Source organism: Laccaria bicolor, genomic scaffold, assembly GCF_000143565.1.
Source record: "Laccaria bicolor S238N-H82 LACBIscaffold_2 genomic scaffold, whole genome shotgun sequence".
Lineage (NCBI taxonomy): Eukaryota > Fungi > Basidiomycota > Agaricomycetes > Agaricales > Hydnangiaceae > Laccaria > Laccaria bicolor.
Window position 1 is genome coordinate 1,026,736 of NW_001889873.1, and position 17,362 is coordinate 1,044,097.

The 17,362-nt window shown below is 48.0% G+C and overlaps 8 protein-coding genes across 8 annotated transcripts; 6 read left to right on the forward strand and 2 right to left on the reverse strand.

Annotated features, from left to right (window-relative positions):
* Positions 1 to 19: 19 nt before the first annotated feature.
* Positions 20 to 2,530, forward strand: LACBIDRAFT_188091 (uncharacterized protein; the record flags this gene model as incomplete). Its single annotated transcript, XM_001874512.1, has 10 exons — positions 20 to 220; positions 278 to 570; positions 620 to 665; positions 721 to 1,343; positions 1,401 to 1,431; positions 1,491 to 1,647; positions 1,707 to 1,740; positions 1,799 to 1,828; positions 1,963 to 2,154; positions 2,208 to 2,530. 10 exons carry the CDS (start codon positions 20 to 22, stop codon positions 2,362 to 2,364), a joined length of 1,764 nt encoding a protein of 587 aa, XP_001874547.1. The 3' UTR covers positions 2,365 to 2,530.
* Positions 2,500 to 4,048, reverse strand: LACBIDRAFT_305309 (uncharacterized protein; the record flags this gene model as incomplete). Its single annotated transcript, XM_001875099.1, has 7 exons — positions 2,500 to 2,826; positions 2,880 to 2,979; positions 3,034 to 3,065; positions 3,119 to 3,152; positions 3,204 to 3,359; positions 3,407 to 3,771; positions 3,821 to 4,048. 7 exons carry the CDS (start codon positions 4,046 to 4,048, stop codon positions 2,500 to 2,502), a joined length of 1,242 nt encoding a protein of 413 aa, XP_001875134.1.
* A 75-nt stretch (positions 4,049 to 4,123) lies between these two features.
* On the forward strand, positions 4,124 to 5,671 carry LACBIDRAFT_152282 (uncharacterized protein; the record flags this gene model as incomplete). Its single annotated transcript, XM_001874513.1, has 6 exons — positions 4,124 to 4,546; positions 4,601 to 4,661; positions 4,720 to 4,749; positions 4,802 to 4,993; positions 5,040 to 5,365; positions 5,444 to 5,671. Coding segments are annotated over 6 exons (1,260 nt in total), but the record flags the coding sequence as incomplete, so codon positions are not given.
* A 539-nt stretch (positions 5,672 to 6,210) lies between these two features.
* On the forward strand, positions 6,211 to 8,857 carry LACBIDRAFT_171195 (uncharacterized protein). The gene is made up of 9 exons (XM_001874514.1): positions 6,211 to 6,442; positions 6,542 to 6,639; positions 6,751 to 6,901; positions 6,954 to 7,247; positions 7,312 to 7,476; positions 7,532 to 7,793; positions 7,890 to 8,142; positions 8,202 to 8,699; positions 8,751 to 8,857. Exons 1-8 carry the CDS (start codon positions 6,361 to 6,363, stop codon positions 8,241 to 8,243), a joined length of 1,347 nt encoding a protein of 448 aa, XP_001874549.1. The 5' UTR covers positions 6,211 to 6,360; the 3' UTR covers positions 8,244 to 8,699; positions 8,751 to 8,857.
* A 111-nt stretch (positions 8,858 to 8,968) lies between these two features.
* Positions 8,969 to 10,580, forward strand: LACBIDRAFT_305314 (uncharacterized protein; the record flags this gene model as incomplete). The annotated part of the gene is made up of 6 exons (XM_001874515.1): positions 8,969 to 8,977; positions 9,024 to 9,118; positions 9,168 to 9,288; positions 9,342 to 9,401; positions 9,453 to 10,480; positions 10,532 to 10,580. 6 exons carry the CDS (start codon positions 8,969 to 8,971, stop codon positions 10,578 to 10,580), a joined length of 1,362 nt encoding a protein of 453 aa, XP_001874550.1.
* A 135-nt stretch (positions 10,581 to 10,715) lies between these two features.
* On the reverse strand, positions 10,716 to 13,943 carry LACBIDRAFT_305315 (uncharacterized protein; the record flags this gene model as incomplete). The annotated part of the gene is made up of 9 exons (XM_001875100.1): positions 10,716 to 10,880; positions 10,933 to 10,995; positions 11,052 to 11,234; positions 11,289 to 11,435; positions 11,493 to 13,063; positions 13,116 to 13,224; positions 13,279 to 13,530; positions 13,582 to 13,719; positions 13,782 to 13,943. The coding sequence occupies 9 exons, from the start codon at positions 13,941 to 13,943 to the stop codon at positions 10,716 to 10,718; spliced, it is 2,790 nt and encodes a 929-aa protein (XP_001875135.1).
* Positions 13,944 to 14,345: 402 nt separating this feature from the next.
* Positions 14,346 to 14,649, forward strand: LACBIDRAFT_305316 (uncharacterized protein; the record flags this gene model as incomplete). The annotated part of the gene is made up of 2 exons (XM_001874516.1): positions 14,346 to 14,500; positions 14,547 to 14,649. The coding sequence occupies 2 exons, from the start codon at positions 14,346 to 14,348 to the stop codon at positions 14,647 to 14,649; spliced, it is 258 nt and encodes an 85-aa protein (XP_001874551.1).
* Positions 14,650 to 15,370: 721 nt separating this feature from the next.
* CDF-A (CDF-like metal transporter) lies at positions 15,371 to 17,176 on the forward strand (the record flags this gene model as incomplete). Its single annotated transcript, XM_001874517.1, has 11 exons — positions 15,371 to 15,440; positions 15,494 to 15,534; positions 15,727 to 15,751; positions 15,814 to 15,930; positions 15,990 to 16,154; positions 16,213 to 16,289; positions 16,344 to 16,446; positions 16,501 to 16,623; positions 16,673 to 16,752; positions 16,812 to 16,864; positions 16,921 to 17,176. 11 exons carry the CDS (start codon positions 15,371 to 15,373, stop codon positions 17,174 to 17,176), a joined length of 1,110 nt encoding a protein of 369 aa, XP_001874552.1.
* Positions 17,177 to 17,362: the final 186 nt, after the last annotated feature.

The following is a 17,362-nucleotide window of genomic DNA, read 5'->3' on the forward strand; positions in this document are numbered from 1 at the left end:
GATACGCACATCCCTATAAATGGCCTCAGCCTGTCTGAGAGAGGACCGTCCCCTTCCGCGGAGGGCCGACGAAGGATTTGAAACGTCGACTGGCACGCTCTACGTGTCCAAGCCCTACCGCTCAAAGTCGTCAAAGAAGCTGCGCGCCCTCATCACCTTCGCCCCCCGCAAGTCCGTCTTCGACATCGGCAATGAGACGTCCATCACCAATGAGTTCCGAGTACGTACGCCGTCATCCTAATGTCTCTGCCATCTTTACTCATCCGACTCCTTGCAGGGCTTTTTCTCACTTTTTTGGATCTCCATTTTTATCTTCACCATCCAAACTTATGTGCGAAGCATCGAAGCAAGTGGACGGCCATTGAATCTTCACTTTGCGACCATGTTCTCGCAAGACGCCATCACCCTTGCGCTGAGCGATGCTGTCCTTGTTTTGAGCACTGGGCTTTGCGTGCCATTTGCGATTATGCTCAAGAAAGGCCGGATACAATACTATTGGACGGGGCTGATTTTGCAACACGTTATCCAATCGGTAATTCTGTTTTCTGCTATTACATGGACTTTCAATCGGTAAATACGGCTGCCTTTCCATGCTCACTGCGGCTCATGCAAATTATAGGAAATGGCCATGGGTCCAATCGGGTTTCCTAACTTTACACTCTCTGGTGCGTTCATATTACGCTTCAGAGATTATAGAAGATGAATCTCATCTCAGTACAGGTTATGATCATGAAAATGCACTCTTATGCTACCATGAACGGCCACCTTCAAATAGTGCACAACCATTCCAAGTGCGTTTTCAGCCAACTCCAGGAAGCGACAAAGCCCGTGGGTGGCTGGGAAAAGGCCCTCGACGATGCAAAAACCAGACAAGCAGAACAGGACCTGGCGAACGCGATTCCCGCATCATATACTGACAGTACGCATAGCACTCCAGCCAACGGTACTCCGTCCCTTCCAGAAGGTTCGTCAAGTTCATATGTGGATGCTAGCACCGCCAACGCGCTGCGTAAGCGCCTTGCGGCCGTGGTTGCCCAATCCTATCGCAGCGGCGCTAGCGAGGGCATGGGGAATGCAGACGCAGAGGCGTCGCAAAACTCAGAACCCGCCACTTTTGTCGTCTCAAACGAACCCCCTCAAACGATTGCGCCCCATCCTCTCGTGAACCATCCTAATAACGAGATTGCAGCGCTTGCAAAGGAATACTCTGAGCTTCAGACAGAACTCACGAGTATGGGGCCTCAGTATGTGACTTGGCCGAATAACATCAGTTGGAAGAATTTCGCTGTTTACCAGCTGATCCCTACACTCGTTTATGAGCTGGAATATCCAAGAACGGAGCGGTGCGTTTGGCTCACTCCGGCTTTTCTGTGCTAAATCAGGCTGAACGACGACATCAGTATCCGGCCTTTATATGTTTTCGAAAAGACGGTGCGCGATGGACAACATTACCCGTTCAAATCTGTCTCACTGGTAGACTTTTTGCGTAGGTGGCCACCTTTGGGACTTTTGCCCTTCTGTACAGCGTGACGGAGAGTTTTATTCTCCCATACACGCCGACTGCGGACGAATCTTTCGCCCGTGCATTACTTGATCTTGCCCTCCCTTTTATGATTGCTTACCTGTTGCTCTTCTACATCATCTTTGGTAAGCCTTCTCTGTAGCCCCTCCGCTAGAAAATGAAGGCTGATTTACGCCTGTAACAGAATGCATATGTAATGGTTTTGCGGAACTTTCGTAGTGAGTGGATGATACTGGCTCCTTTGGAGATCGAAGAAATTGACTGATTTTGAAAAAGTTTCGCAGACAGACAATTTTATGAAGATTGGGTACGCTTATCCTCTGTTGTTTTTTGCGCAACTAACTCCGGTTATTTTATAGTATGTCTTCAATGATTAAGCCCTGCTCAGGTCTTTCTACATTTTTTGGACAACGTAACTGACCAGTTTCGATGGGCAATAGGTGGAACTCGACCTCTTGGGACGAGTTCTCCCGGAAGTGGAACAAGCCAGTACATGGCTTCTTGTTGCGTCACGTATACGCTCCTACAATCCTGAGCTACCGCCTCTCAAAGACCTCAGCCATGCTCGTAACATTCCTACTGAGTGCATGTGTCCACGAACTGGTGATGGTCGTGGTGACGCGGAAAATCAGGTAAATGCCCTCGCTCTTTCTTGACGTGTCGATACTCAAGTTTACGCCGATAGGATGTACCTTTTCCTGCTCCAGATTGTCCAAATTCCGATGATACTCATCAGTCGAATCCCCGCTATCAAACAGAACAAGCTCATGGGGAATGTAACCTTCTGGCTTGGGCTGTATGCTGGCTTCCCATTGCTCTGCGTCGCATATGTCGCATACTGAGCGACAATATTTTTGCATAATTTCGTTATTCCTATATTTGGTATTTAGAGCCCTCTATAACAACGATGAGATATGTATCTGAGATATAATCAACACTCCTGTATTCGCAGCCAACACGTACTTACGAATCTGATCTTACGGCGCGTAGGAGCGTACTTTTGAGAACCAAAATGGTCTCTCATGCTTCAACGCCACGGGTTCGTTGTCCCCCGTCTCCAAATTGACGGAAGCGTATGACTTCATGTCGAGGATGTTCCAACGCCCAAGGGGACGCGAACGGAGTTTCAGCGTCATGTCAAAAACATAGCGAGTGTTATCATTCTCGGAAGAACTTGAACTTGTCAATGGAATCAATGGAAGCTGGTCCCTGGAGATGGGTAGCGAGGAACGGCCGCTTGAATCCATGAGATCTGTGAGGTATACCGTGGTTCCTGAGAGGTACCAAGTTCCATGCAAGAGGCCCTGGGTGTAACATTCCACTATCCTGCGTCGGAAGACAAACGAGGCATACTTACTTTCATGCGGAGAGTTGGTTTGAGGATCGGTACTATATGCTTGGGACTGTGTTCTTCATTTGCCAATAAGGAGAGGACTTGGCCATTTGGGAAGAATCGCCTGAATGGAACTTTGGATGATTTTTCTCTGGAACCGGTAAAAGGTATTGCTTACAGGTAGCGGTGGTAGGTGATGAGGTGGCTTATCTACAAGGAGCCATCAGATTAGAGAACTTGACCAGATTTGAGTAGCCACTTGCGTTGACCCAATGATTTTCGCTCAACCCAGGGCGCCTGGTTTGTTGTCAACGGCGCAAAAAATGGTGCAAAGACGTGGATGCATACACATAATGGCAAATGGCAATGTAGACACCGTCAAGACGCACACGCGGATGTTCAATGTACACGCGTCGATAATCAGAGAGATGACGCTCGATGACAGGAATCATCGCATCTACGTCTGGCACTTGTGGCGGCTTGTAGACCGCTCTAATAAATTCCCTAAAAGCAAATTTAATTTGTGCGAACGATGGGAAAGATCTGCGTACCTCCAGATGACAGAATCCAGACTCAATATGCGTGCCTTGCGGTTTACAGCCGCGAAACGTTCCACAGATGTATGATCCAAGTTTCTGATGATGAGGACCAGAAGCTCATCAGGAAGCCTGTTTAACAAGACAGGTTCGTTCTCGTTTTCCGGTTCAAAACGCAAATTTTGGGGGAAAGATCTGATGACCGTCGACAAAGTCCCAGTGACGACGATTTCTTTGCCCTTGGTGACGGATTTCAGTGACAAGGATTTCTCAACGCGCGAGGCGAGCTCGTCGACTTGATTGGCTTTAGCAGACTGGCCTGCTTGTTTCTGGGCTGCCAACGTTTCCTCGCGATTATACGCCTGGTCTACATTGGGATCCTGTAATGGATGAGATTGGTGCATATGGAAAAGACGAGAATGTGAGCACCAGATGGAAAGCCTGGCGATAGGAGCGCAGAGCGTCATCGAGCTCGCCGCGTTGTTCGTGTTGAACAGCTCTGCGGTATAAGTCTAGAGCGGACGCAAGGGTAGCAGGGGCGCTGGTTGGTGGTCCTAGTTGAATTTGTTGAATTCGAGGGGCGTCGTGTTTTTGTAATTCTGCTAGCCATTCTGCTCTAAAACGAGCAAGCTCTTCTGGCTCTTCTTGTTCTGACATTGGAGTTACAAACAGACCCTAACCTATATTGTAATCATTATTTTTGGTACCTCCACGTCTTTACACATTAGCAGCATGGAGAGTAATAAGGACGAGGCTCTCCGCTGCCTCTCTATCGCTCAAAAGCACTACGACTCCGGTAATCTTCAATCAGCACGCAAGTTTTGCCAAAAATCAAAGGCTCTCTTCGAAACTTCCCAGGCCGACAAGTTACTAGCCGCCATCGACAGTGCTGCTGCTTCTTCTTCATCTTCTACTTCCACAGCCAAGTCACAGGCAGAGGAACATCCCTCTGCTGCCGGGATGAAGCACCGCAGTGCTCAGAGTGCAAACACTAATGGAACTGCTGGTGGGATGGGAGGCGAGAAGCGGGAATATACCCACGAGCAACATACGGTAGTCAAGAGGGTACGCGCTTGCAAGGTTACCGAGTACTATGAGATCCTGGCGGTATCGAAGGACTGTGACGAAGCTGATATTAAGAAGGCTTACAGGAAGGTAGGCATGGTTGCCATATCTATGTGCCAGACAGACCACTCAAAATCATTACAGCTGGCACTAGCTCTCCATCCTGATAAGAATGGGGCTCCTGGCGCAGACGAAGCTTTTAAATGTGCGTTAATATTCTTTTCTCCTCTGATGACCGAATATTTAGTGCAGATTTATTTCAGTGGTTTCAAAAGCTTTCCAAGTGCTGTCAGGTACTTCTTGGCGACTCCATTCTATTTATTAAGTCTCTCAGCAGCTTTGCAGATTCACAAAAACGTGCTATATATGACCGTAGTGGGTCTGATCCAGAGGATCGATCTGGTGGCATGCGCTCGAGGTCGTCAGGCTTCGCTACATCACCGTTTGGTAACGGTGATGGCGAATTGAGTCCGGAGGACTTGTTTAATATGTTCTTTGGCGGAGGAGGGGGTGGTGGATTTGGAGGTGGGCCGGCAGGTAGGTGCTTTGACTTTTACATACGACAGGAGCTGACTTGGGTTAGTCTTCACGACGTCATTCGGTAACGGTGGTTTCCGGACGCACACCTTCAGAACCACCCCACGGCAAGCGAACAATCGTGCCGACACAGAACCGCGATCAGTGCTTATCCAACTTCTGCCGTTGCTCCTTCTCTTTGGATTTTCCCTACTCTCCGCCCTTCCAAATCTGTTCTCAACACCGCCCGTGCCGGACCCACGGTTTTCGTTCACGGGTACTCCGAGATACAATGCTAAAATGGAGACGGGAGGTCTTGGGGTTCCGTACTATGTTAACCCTGGCGAATTCTCCTCTCATCCGATGATCGGAGCGGAATTGGCCAAGGACGGTGTGAAGATTGGCAAGGTGGCGGACGAGGGGAAGGGCGGTGACGGTAAGGTTGGTGAAAAAGTGGATGAGGGCAAGAAGAGAGGAAGGGGCAAGAAGAGAGGGTCTGCGCTCGCCAAATTCGAAGATGGTGTGGACCGGATATACACTCAAGACCTGTATGCTCAATGTCAACACGGTGTGAATCGGAAGGAGCGGCTGAAAGAGGCGGAGGTTGGTATCTTTGGTATAGGCACGGACTGGAAAAAAGTAGAAGAGATAGAGAAGGAGGTGGTACCAAGCTGCGAGGAGCTCAGGCGACTAGGTGTCCTTGGTAACTCATGACGTTATTTTATTTCAGCATGCATTGGATTTATCCTTATTATACTTCGCAAACGTGGTTGGAATCTAATTTTTAGAGCTCGGCAGTTGGGATTTTACAAATGCCCCATGGTCTCCTCCTTCTCCCTAAGAGCTCTGTGCCTTGACGCGGTCCCTCTCAAGTTTAATGTAAAAGTTCTCCTGGCGTTCGACTAAAAAAGCAATGATGAAGGACGATACTTGGACGACCTTGTCGATGGCAACTCACGAGCTTTGAGGTGGACTCCATACCTGCCACGGGGTGAGTTTATGAAGAAAGCGGCAAGTACAAAACACTGACCAGTACGCGTATCCTGCGGTGACTCCTAGGCCCATAGCACAGCCAACGTCGAGCCAGAAGCGTTTCCTGAGCTTTCCGGTAATGGGGGCAATCATGGTGTTGTATTGTTGAGGGAAATGTCGGACGTTGGTGGAAACTCACAATGTCACAATCTGTCACAGAGTCACGAGTATCTTCCTGTCGTCCTCGCATCATACACGCCATCCTCATCCCTGTCCACCACGTCCATTCAGTTCTCTGCAATCCGCTGCTGTCAGATAGCCACGAAAATCATCAGAATTCTCGGCTTTCAAATCGCTAAATCACTCAAGCACATAACCCAATCCATTATCTCAACGTGACCAACCACCCAGACTCAATGGAAGATCCTTCGGGCTCAGGAGGATGGCGATTTGCCCAGTGCTTCGGCGACAAGGGCGAAGTTGAAGACATTACAGAAGGTTCGTCCCCGATCTATGTCTCTCGCCACACCCTATCCGATGGTCCCTTTGCACCATCATCTCAGACTTTCAGACTAATTAGTTATTGTGCGATTGTAGCCGACATCATTTCCACCGTCGAATTCGACTCCACAGGCAATTACCTTGCGACTGGAGACAAGGGGGGGCGCGTCGTTCTCTTCGAGCGGAATGAAATGGTTCGTCTTTTTGTTTTCGTGTTGTTCACAATGCCACATCAATCCCATTGATCCATTTTTCGCCCCTTTTGTCTTCCACACACACGTCCTGACTTTCCATCGTGATTCCAGAAAAAGGGCTGCGAGTACAAGTTTTACACTGAATTCCAATCACATGAGCCAGAATTCGATTACCTGAAGTCTCTGGAAATCGAGGAGAAGATAAACAAGATCAAGTGGTGCAGACGGCAGAATGCTGCTCACTTTTTGCTATCAACAAATGGTATCTGTGTCGATATTGTTCTCTTGCGAAGCCGTCTGACCACCGCTTATAGACAAAACAATTAAGCTGTGGAAAGTGTTCGAGAAGTCCCTGCGGGTAGTAACTGAATCAAACCATTTCGATGGCCAGCGTCAATTACCACCACCTTCAGCGCCCAGTCATTTGAGGCTCCCCCGTATGACAGCACAGGACAACATCATAGCAGCTGTTCCCCGGAAAGTCTACTCCAATGCTCATGCATACCACATACACTCCATCTCCGTCAACTCCGACCAGGAAACATACATCTCAGCGGACGATCTGCGGATCAATCTTTGGAACCTCAATATTAGCGACCAGAGCTTTAGTAAGTCACGACCCCACGCCGTGCCGTTATATCAATTGTGTGCTGATGGCTTGCATTTTATCAGATATCGTCGACATTAAACCCGTGAATATGGAGGAATTGACAGAGGTCATCACCGCTACCGAATTCCACCCAACGCAATGCAATCTCTTTATGTATTCGAGCTCAAAAAGCAACATCAAACTCGCAGATATGCGTGACTCGGCGCTCTGTGACCGACATGCCAAATGTGCGTCATGATGATTTCCTATCTAATCCACCCCTTGAATCGATGGATTGCACAGGCTTTGAAGAGGAAGAAGATCCGACAACACGCTCATTCTTTTCAGAAATTATCTCCTCCATCTCGGATGTCAAGTTCAGCCATGACGGTCGCTATATCCTGGCGCGTGACTACCTGTCGTTGAAGATCTGGGATGTCAACATGGAATCACGACCAGTGAAGACGATCCCAATCCACGATCACTTACGCGGTAAGCTATGCGATCTCTACGAAAATGACTGCATTTTCGACAAATTCGAGTGTGTTTGGGGCGGTGACGATAAGTAAGTGGATTTTTTTGTTTCCTTTTTCGCTCTTCGCGGTCACTTCATTTATCTTATCTGAGATCTTGACCTGATTTTGGAACTTCCTTCTTTCAGACATGTGCTGACGGGCTCTTACCACAACTACTTCCGGATATACGATACCGACACTTTAAGTGATGTTGTGCTGCAAGCAGACAAATCCGCATTCAAGGCGAAAAAGATCGGAGGGCCATTACCCGGCGCCAAGGGAGGAGCGAAGAATGGCCCGAGGCCGGGTGGTTTGAGAGATGCGATGCAGCTGGATACCCTTGATTTTAACAAGAAGATCTTGCATGCAAGTTGGCATCCTCGGGAAAACACCATTGCCGTAAGTCTTTGTTTGTTCACAGGGTTATGACGTTGGTTCTCATGCTATTTTTGTTCCAGATTGCTGCTACGAACAATTTGTTCCTCTATAGCGCTGCATAATAGAGTGGATGACCCTGCTATTGTTCTCTTTCACCGTCGTTACCGCCCATTTTCCTTGAACTCACCCTCATCGTACGAACCACTACTCCTAAGAGTGCCTCACTTGAAGGACCGATGGACTGCGAAAGCAATGATCACACCTGCATGGACAGAACCGAGCAAGACAAGCTCGTCACCCTGGCCGCCCAGCCGTACACGTTCTCGTTTTCAGCTTTCTGTTTTTCTTTCTTTCAAGTACATCTACAATCATCAACTTACTCCATTGTTCATAAATCTATACAGCCGTCCCGGCCTCCGTTGTAATTCTTCCTGCGTACAACTTGCTTACGATACCACCTCCTTCCATCCCTCTGCGTCTGTCGTTGTTTGCTATGGTCGATACCATCCTTTCACGTTTCCGTCTTCTTACCTTCTTCTTCCCCCCCTTTTTAGAAATTAAATAAAGATGAGCAAAAGGTGTGTAATTATGTTGTTTGAAGAAAGTCATTTTCGCTGATTCGTCCATAGAAGTACAAGAAGTCTGGCAATATTGAAAGCAAGAAGTAATGTCAAGGTTGAAATAAATGGGTCCCCTACATGTATTATACTTCCCCTCACAAAATATCTTTTACTTCATGAAATGTCAGTCGAGTGAAGTGTTTGCTTCCCAAGTCAGTGTATGATGAAGGGCACCGCCACGCCCTTTCACTTCAACGAAGTACACCTCAAGATCACCAATTACACCAATGGATCAAGCAAGTCCAAATGTCATCATATTTATCAAATTCTCATCTCTTCTAGGATTCTTTTCGCCGTCTATTGGAAACACCTGGAGGGGCCTCAAGCAGCCTTAGTTCTCGAAGCTCACTTCTCGCTCAGGCAGCAGGTACCAAGCCGTGCGTTCATCACTCTCCAAGTCGTTTCTCGGCCTCATATTTGCTCAAGGAAGACTATAGACGCCTCTAAGCCCGCATTCAAACCTAGGAAGGTCAAGAAACAGTCAGACGCCAAATACCGTGACCGTGCCGCGGAACGTCGCGGTGGTGAAGGAAATGATTATGCACAGGCAAATTTTCTTTCGTTCCCCTTTACATGGTATAATACTTATTGATAATTTAGATTGAGGCAGTGTTGGAAGACTTTGAGAAGCGGGCGGCGGACGCTGAAGACAAGGATGAGGTGTGGACTTTATACTTATGACATATCGCCATCTCATCCCAGTTTACGTAGGTTGAGGCTCAGAGGCAGTACCTTGGGGGAGACGGGGACCACACAATTTTAGTGAAGGGTCTTGACTTCGCGCTTCTGGAACAGAACAAGGCAAGGTCGTTGAATTCAGCGGAGGATGACGAGACATTGGAAGAGGCCTTTTTGGCGGCATCCTCAGGAGCGCCTTCTACCGTTCCGAAGAAACGTACTAGGGAGGATATTATACGAGAGCTGAAGGAAAAGAGGGGATCAAAACCAACGGAAGACGCCAGTTCGTCAAAACCGGCCGAAGAGGAGAGTCGATTGTTGGAGGAGGCGAAGCAGAAGGGGAAGTTTAAACCCATTGGTTTTAAACCGATTGGTGATGGAGATCCCAAAAAGAAGAAGAAGAAGAAAGTGGAAACGGAGGGAAAAGATGGCGAACGGAAGAAGAAGAAACGGAAAGTGGAGGACGGGTCGAAAGCCGTCAATGGCACAGGTGTAGACGCGACCGAGAAAGGTTCTATGCTCCCCCCACCGGTGCCGTCGAAAGCACTCGAAACGTTGCCTCCCGCCGTACCCGAGCCTGAACCTCTTGAGGAAGATTTCAACATTTTTGCCGATGTCGGCGAATACGAGGGCATTGGTCTTGAGTCTGACGATGACGACGACGATGACAATCCAAAGAAATCGAACGACGTGGATACACCTCAAGAAGCTGAAGTTCCCAATATGCACCGTAGGTGGATAGGAACCGACGAGCCAGAACCTACGCCCTCCACGAATCCCCCGGAGTCACTACAACAGAACCCAACTGAACCGCCGACGTCTCATTCCTTGCCACCTGAGGGTGAAGAGGAAGAACAACAACCGACACGCCTCGTTCCGTTAGCAAGCTCCGCATTGCCGTCAATCAAGGAGTTCTTGGCTATGGAAAAGGCTGCTGGCTCATATGGTAAGAAGAAAAAGGGGAAGGATAAAAAGAAGTCTGGCGGAACGGATGAAGATGGGGGCAGTGACAAGTCTAAAAAGTTGAACGCAGAGGCAAAGGCAGAGCGCGATTACAAGCGGTCAGTGACATTTAGTTTACTTTCGGCGCTGACTTCTGACAGCTCAAGTAGATTGAAGTCATACACCGACAAAAAGGCAGGTGACTCTGCCGCCAAGTAACCTTCGTTCGAATGGTATTCAGCCTATTATCATCTCATCATGCCATTCCAATGGCTTCTGACAATCAAATATACCAAAAATATACCCTCTGAAGTATGATATACGGAATGCGATCCATCCCATCCAACCCGATGCTTAACCCGACGAGATTGGATGGCCACCGAGAAGCTTATTGATGGTGTTGCTTCGTAACGGAGTGTCAGCAAATAGTGCGCGGACGAGCCGGACTAATTCGTCGACCTCGAAGTCAACCAACGCGCCCTGCTCAAACAGGTATGTGATATCGGCCAGAGAAGCTTCCTATCCTAGCTGTCAGCCCGTGTCCAGTGAAAAAGAAAACGAGCATAAGCACCAGAAGCTCTGAGAGGTAGGAAAACTTGAGCCACGACGGGACGTATGCAACAACAAATGATGGCTGAAGGGGTGGTTCGTTAGCCACGTAAAGGCACTGAAACGATTTTAGCCACAAACCTGAGTGGGATCTTCACTGAAAATTCCCTCTAGGGAATTCAATATTCGGCACAGTTCGCTCAATCGGTGCGATTCCACTTCAGGAATATCTGGCAGTGCTATTATATCTCGAAGGACACGAGACAGGGCTGCATCCGTCACTAAACCCAAAGCAATGTAGAATTTGCTCTGAGGAAGGACGCGCTGTGAACGTCAATTAGTCGATGCATTATGTTTTTGAAACTAACAGGGAAAAACCTGTAGCTTTGACGCGAGTTGCTTGACATTTCTCAGGGTGTCATTAACAGCGGTTTCGCATTCATCGTATCGATCTTGTTCACCAGTATAGGCAAATGCCTGGGCGCCTTTCACCAAGACCTCATCAAGAGCCTGACAGTGCCGGTTCTCAGAGAACGTCGAGGTCAGAGGAAGTACTGCAGACCTAGGGAGGACAAAACTCACGATAGTGTCATAAAACCAGCTGTCGCTTATGACCTTCAGATGCCGACTACATTCGTTTAACCGCTCCATCAGCAAGGGTTGGCCAATTGCCTCCTTTTCAAGCTTCCCAATTTGCTCGCTCAGGTAAAAGCAGTCGTTCGAATACCGCATGCTACGCTCGGGGGACTCAACCTCTTTCCTGAACTTAACGGGATACAATGCTTGATACAGTTCCAATATTGATGATGCCGACTGGAAGAGTATCGTGCCTGGCGGCGAGGAACCCTGCGACGTGGAGAAGAGGCTCGAAGCAGCGAACTGTTTGCCCTCATTTATCACATCCTCTACCCTCCGAACAAGTCGCTTTAAACGGCCGGAAACGATGTATGTTTCTTTGGGTATTGGGGGTTTTGCATGGTTGGGTGTTTGATGTTTCGGTGCAACGTGTGGCGTAGGGGGTTTAACAGATTTTTGGAGTTCTGAGGTTGGAGGGACGGCGTGCTGGGGAGGAGGTAGTGTTGAAGATGGCATCGGTGGTGATTTTGTAAAGGAATTCCCGTTGAGAGGTTTCTTGTGCTTAGCGGCTTGCTTCTCCAAGCGCGTAGCAGCCTTAGGTGGGGCGGACACAGGTTTAGGTGGATCGGGGAGCGTACTAGATTCTGGGGGGTCAGACCATGGATCCCATACATACTCTTCTTCAGGAGGGAGAGATTCCTCGTCGTTCCAACCCCATGCATCTGCAGGATCTGACTCCTCGTCACCATTCATGTGTCCCGTTTCTGCTGGGAGTGCGTCGGGTATTGGCAGTAGCTCTGAGTTGGCTGACTCCTCTACATCTGGCTCAACGTCGTCGTCAAAACCCCAGCCATTTTCAACATCATTTGAAGCACCAGTTCCTTCCGGCCCCACCGACTCTTCATCCTCGAAACCCCACGCGTCCTGTTCAAAATCTCCGTCGGGTTGGTTTACGATTGGAGGAGGTGACTCTGGAACGAGAGCAATCTCTGCCTGAAACGTGTCAGTAAGATCTATAGGGTCAATAGCCATTGATCGGGCGCTCTCCAAAATTTCAACCCGTCGGTGTCGTTCGTAATGACCACACACCCCATCAGACCATGTTTTGATTGCTCGGTCATGTCTGTCGCCTTGAAGAAGGCCAACTATGAATTTGTCCTCAAACGCGACTGCATGTTTTAGAAGTTCCAGAAAAGAAGGTAGTAGTCCAAACGAAGAGGGGAGAGATGAGATGATTAGGTGGTCGAGGATGCTTCGTGTGACGGGTTTGCACAAGGAAAGTAGAAATTGCGGTGATTGTGAGATGGGGAGATGTGGTAGTACATGTGACGATAAAAAGTCAAAGACTGTGGATAGGTTTTCGAGACGTGTCGACCGCCGTTCAGGGGCAGGTATCAATGTGACCTTCTGTTCCGTGGGGCTGGAATGGAGAGAGATGCCACAAGGTTGTTGAAGAACGTGATCGACAAAATGCGTAATTAGATCGCGCCTCAAAGTCGTCAGATGGTTTGATAGCGAAGACGTCGATTGTGAGGCGAGGATGGAAGAAAGCGACAGCAATGTATCAGATTGGCGCACTAATTTCATGCATTGGTCGAATGGAGCAGCATAGAAACAATATAACCAAACCTTGTATCGGTGAAGTCACAGTTATTGACATAGGAAGAACAATCACACTCCTAGAGTACGCGTCGCTAAGCTGCTCCTCAATGCGAGACCTCGCAGCAGCAAATTTCCGCTGGAACACACCGACTAAGCCAAGGGCGAGAGATACAAGAAACGGGTCACGCACCTTTACATCTTCCATCACAGCAGCCTTCTTTAACGATCCAGGAGCTCCTTCAATTAACTTCTGCAACCCTTCGCAGCCTGCAACGGCATCGGGCAGCTTTCCTAAGTGGGTCAAAGACGTGACGGTGGTGTATCCATTTCGGCATTCAAGAGCGTGATAAAGGGCTTCGTAAGTCACTCCTGCATTGGCTGTTTCCTGCGCCAACGCAGAATGTTTTGTTAAGGTGGTCATTAGATTTGGTATGAGCCCGCTCTAAGAAAGAAATTAAAACGAGAGACATGTCTGCAATGGTACGAAGAACACCTCAGAATTTGTAAGGACATCATTGAGAGTATCAACGCTGTCCGTGAGGTGTTGCAACCGTGAAACGATGGACTGTGAGGATTGGAGCTGGTGTTTGAATTTTGGCAAGTCGGATTGTATCCTGTCATGAATACGCTCCTACAAGTTATTAAGAGCGACGGTGAGGTTCAAGTTTACTCTCTCTTCACAAGCCCACGGACCTTGGTAGAAGTAATAGTCTCGTCGAGTTCGGCCAGCCATGACGCCGCTAAGGTGGAATTCAAGGTCTTCGAGGTCGCCGCATCAATTTTTGACAGAATACTTGATGATATATCCTGTGGGATTGCCCTCCTTGGAAGATGGTCGGGTATAGGAAATGCCATTGCTGCCGCCTCCGTTGAGGGTGACTGCTCTGTCAAGGTATGTGCGCTAAGACGGTAGGATGACCACGTGGACGCGCGTGGTGACGTTTGTTGCAGTTCCTTGCTTGTTGCCTACCCCTTGAAGTTGCCTACCCATTGAAGTTGTTGGTCAGCTGAAATGCTAGGTCGCATTCTCCTGCTATTCTCCACGTTTGCCGTCTTTCACGGTGAGATACAATCAATATTTGCAGATGTCAAGCCGTCCATTTAACGCACTCTACCTGGCTAGCCGCATTTTCGACTTATGAACGTCCGTTTCTTACTACCTACTGCCAACGGAAGTCATAAACTAACGTTGTATCAATGCGTTAGACCTTTCACACCTGAAAGCCCTTGAACGGCCAGAAGGACCCATCCCCAGCGATGTATGTCCCATCTGACTCCACCATATTAGCAACTAAAATGGCTGCGCAGATCATCCTTGAGACCTTGTTGGCCGTGGTGTTGGGAATCATTGGAGCATCATTGAATGCACCAAAGTTAAAGGAAATAACTTGGGCGAGTGAAATGCGAAAACAGTGGGTTTCTTGATTAGCTCATATATCCAGCTCATGAGCCATTCAGTAAAATCGACGAGATGGACTCGAGGCTTGGTTTTGCAAACTATGTCTCCCGAGGAAAGATATTGTTCACGTCCTCCGTGGGCAACCGAAAACAAATAGAATGATTCGTTCGTATCGCCTCCCGCAAGTGACCTTCGTCATGTAAGCAAGACTTCGTATCTGAAGCCCTCTCCTGGCTTCTGGATAAAGTGACTGCGTCTTTCGTTCTGCTCTCAAATTCTTCTGCTTGCAAGACTATGCCAGACCTACCTGCCTTCACTGCTTAGCAGACAGCAGTCCGCCGCCGTCTCTTTCGCATATGATGATTCAAAAACGACTTCTCCAAGAGGCTCAAACTCCTGTGCATCCTAGATTTCCCCCGTCTCTACGAAGTGCTACAGCTCTCGTTATGAATCTGGACTCTCGGTGGATCATCATCCATCGCAAAAATATTTTTGCAGTATGTGAGCACTCATTCTACGACCGCAGAACTTGAGCAATTTAAATATATGTTGCCGCAAATTGCCCAAAGAGAGCTTTCCGTAAATACTTACTTTAAGGCACCAATGTGTCCAGTAGAGTTAGGACAACTCTAATAAGCTCTTTACCATAATTATATAAGCTCCTCTCAACCTGTCATGTTTATCAACCGCTTTTGGAGGATATGCTGTATCGATTCATCTCACCCTGGGCTAACATTGACAATTTTCCAAGCAGGGTGAGACCCCGAAACGTGTACTGTGGGTGTTGTTTGGATTTGGTGATTCTCGCCTCTGCTTCGCCCACCCGTTGGATCTGGATCAGGCCTCTGCATCCCTTCTGGCCTTCATCTCGTGCATCCGCATCATGAAGAACACAACGCGCATAGGAATTGTCCTGGGAATCAGCGTCCTTTTCTTTGCTGCGGAAATAGCAGGCAGGCAACCTTGCATCGAGTGGCTCTTCATACTTAACGAAGGTTTTATACAGTTGGCTTTCGCACGAAGAGTTTAGCATTAATTGCGGATGCGGTGCGTCGAGCTACGCCACGTTGATTCACCCCCACTTCACAACTTTACAGTTCCATTACCTTAATGTGAGCCACGATCATATGAAAGGTTGTTTTGTTATTTTCGGCCGTTGACGTCACCCTTCCGCAGGATATTGTCGCGTAGTGAGTCTTCATCTTTCGAAATGTAAACCAGAACTTAAGGTCGTGCTAGTGCAATTGCTTTTGTCGCTGCATATGTATGCACATTCTATCAGCCCTCTCATAAACTTTTTTGCTTAATGAATCTGTTCTGGTTTAGCTGCAGGAAAATCGTCAACATGTATGTTCGACTCTCCAATGACTTTGTTTCATTCCGAAAAAACTCCTGCGCAGACCCACAAGTTCACATACGCTTTCCATCGTGCCGAACTTGTGGGTAAGAACAAAATTCTACTGACATTGACAATGAGACTGACTGTTTTGGTGACGCAATAGGTGCCTTTTTCAATGGCGTCTTCCTTCTGGCACTGGCACTCTCAATATTTCTTCAATCTGTCGAGCGTTTCGTCCACGTAGAAAAGATCACCTCGCCAAAGCTGGTACTAGTGATCGGCTGCGTTGGTCTAGGCCTCAATATCTTGTCTGCAATTGTTGTCCACGGTGAATTTCACGATGCTACAATAGTTTCTCAAAGCTGATTGAGTATCGTCCATTCTAGATCATCATGGCCATAGCCATGGGCACACTTCGGAAGCCATCGAGTTGATAGAGGAGAATCCCTTACCTGATCATATCGTAGGACTTCTCCGCTTTGTTGGAAAAAACGAGTAAACTGACTTTTTTTCGCAGCATGCGACTCACAATCACACTATCGACCCACCAGGTAGTGCTCCACAACATAACCTAGGCTTGGTTGGTGTATTGGTCCATTTGATAGGTGACGCGGTCAATAGTACGTGTGCTGTCCAGCCCTATGTTTTTCTGAACACTCAAAAGGTTTACCTAGATATTGGCGTTATCATCGCATCTCTCATATTGTGGAAGCTCGACTCACCAAATCGCTTCTATGCCGATCCAGCCGCCTCTATTGCGATCAGCTTAATCATATTTGGGAGCGCCATTCCGATGAGTAGGTCAGAATATAACCTCCCCAAAATCTTATTCATAGTTCTCCCAAGCTCTTAAGTCAGGCCGAATTCTTCTAGAGGCAGCACCATTGCATCTCGATTTGGCAAAAGTAAAAGAGGATCTCATAGCTGCGAGTCTCACTTCCTTCCCATGCTCTCCTCCCCTCTCGCTAATTTGAAAATTCGACAGATTCCTGGCGTTCTTTCGGTTCATGATATTCACGTATGGCATCTTTCACAATCGTAAGCTCCGCAATATGTTGTATTCTGACCTTTCATGCTAATTTGTTTCCGACCAGGGTGATACTTGCGTCCCTTCACGTCTGTGTGCCTGTCGGAACATCGCTTGAACAATGGGAAAAAACGGAACAGATCCTGCAACATTGTTTCGCGGAGTACGGAATTCGCCATGTCACAATATCCCCCGAGATCCACAGGGATGCCCTATCTATTCATCCAAGCGAAGAGACAATTGGAGGATGTAGGTTACCTTCCCATGACGACTTTGGTTGTGCGGTTAGCGACTTGAAGAAACGGAAAACTGGTGTAGCGTGAGCGCGAATTTTACCCAGTGTGCATGTCCATAACAACGTTCATACATACTGAGGCGTTTTCGAAGTTTTTGAAAGTGACTGATTCGTCGGGGTCCGTGTTAAAACTCATACAGCACACTCAATTATGGTTACCGTAATTTAGGGTCATCTTCAAAAAAAGGGTGATTGCCAGAACCCAGAAACTGGA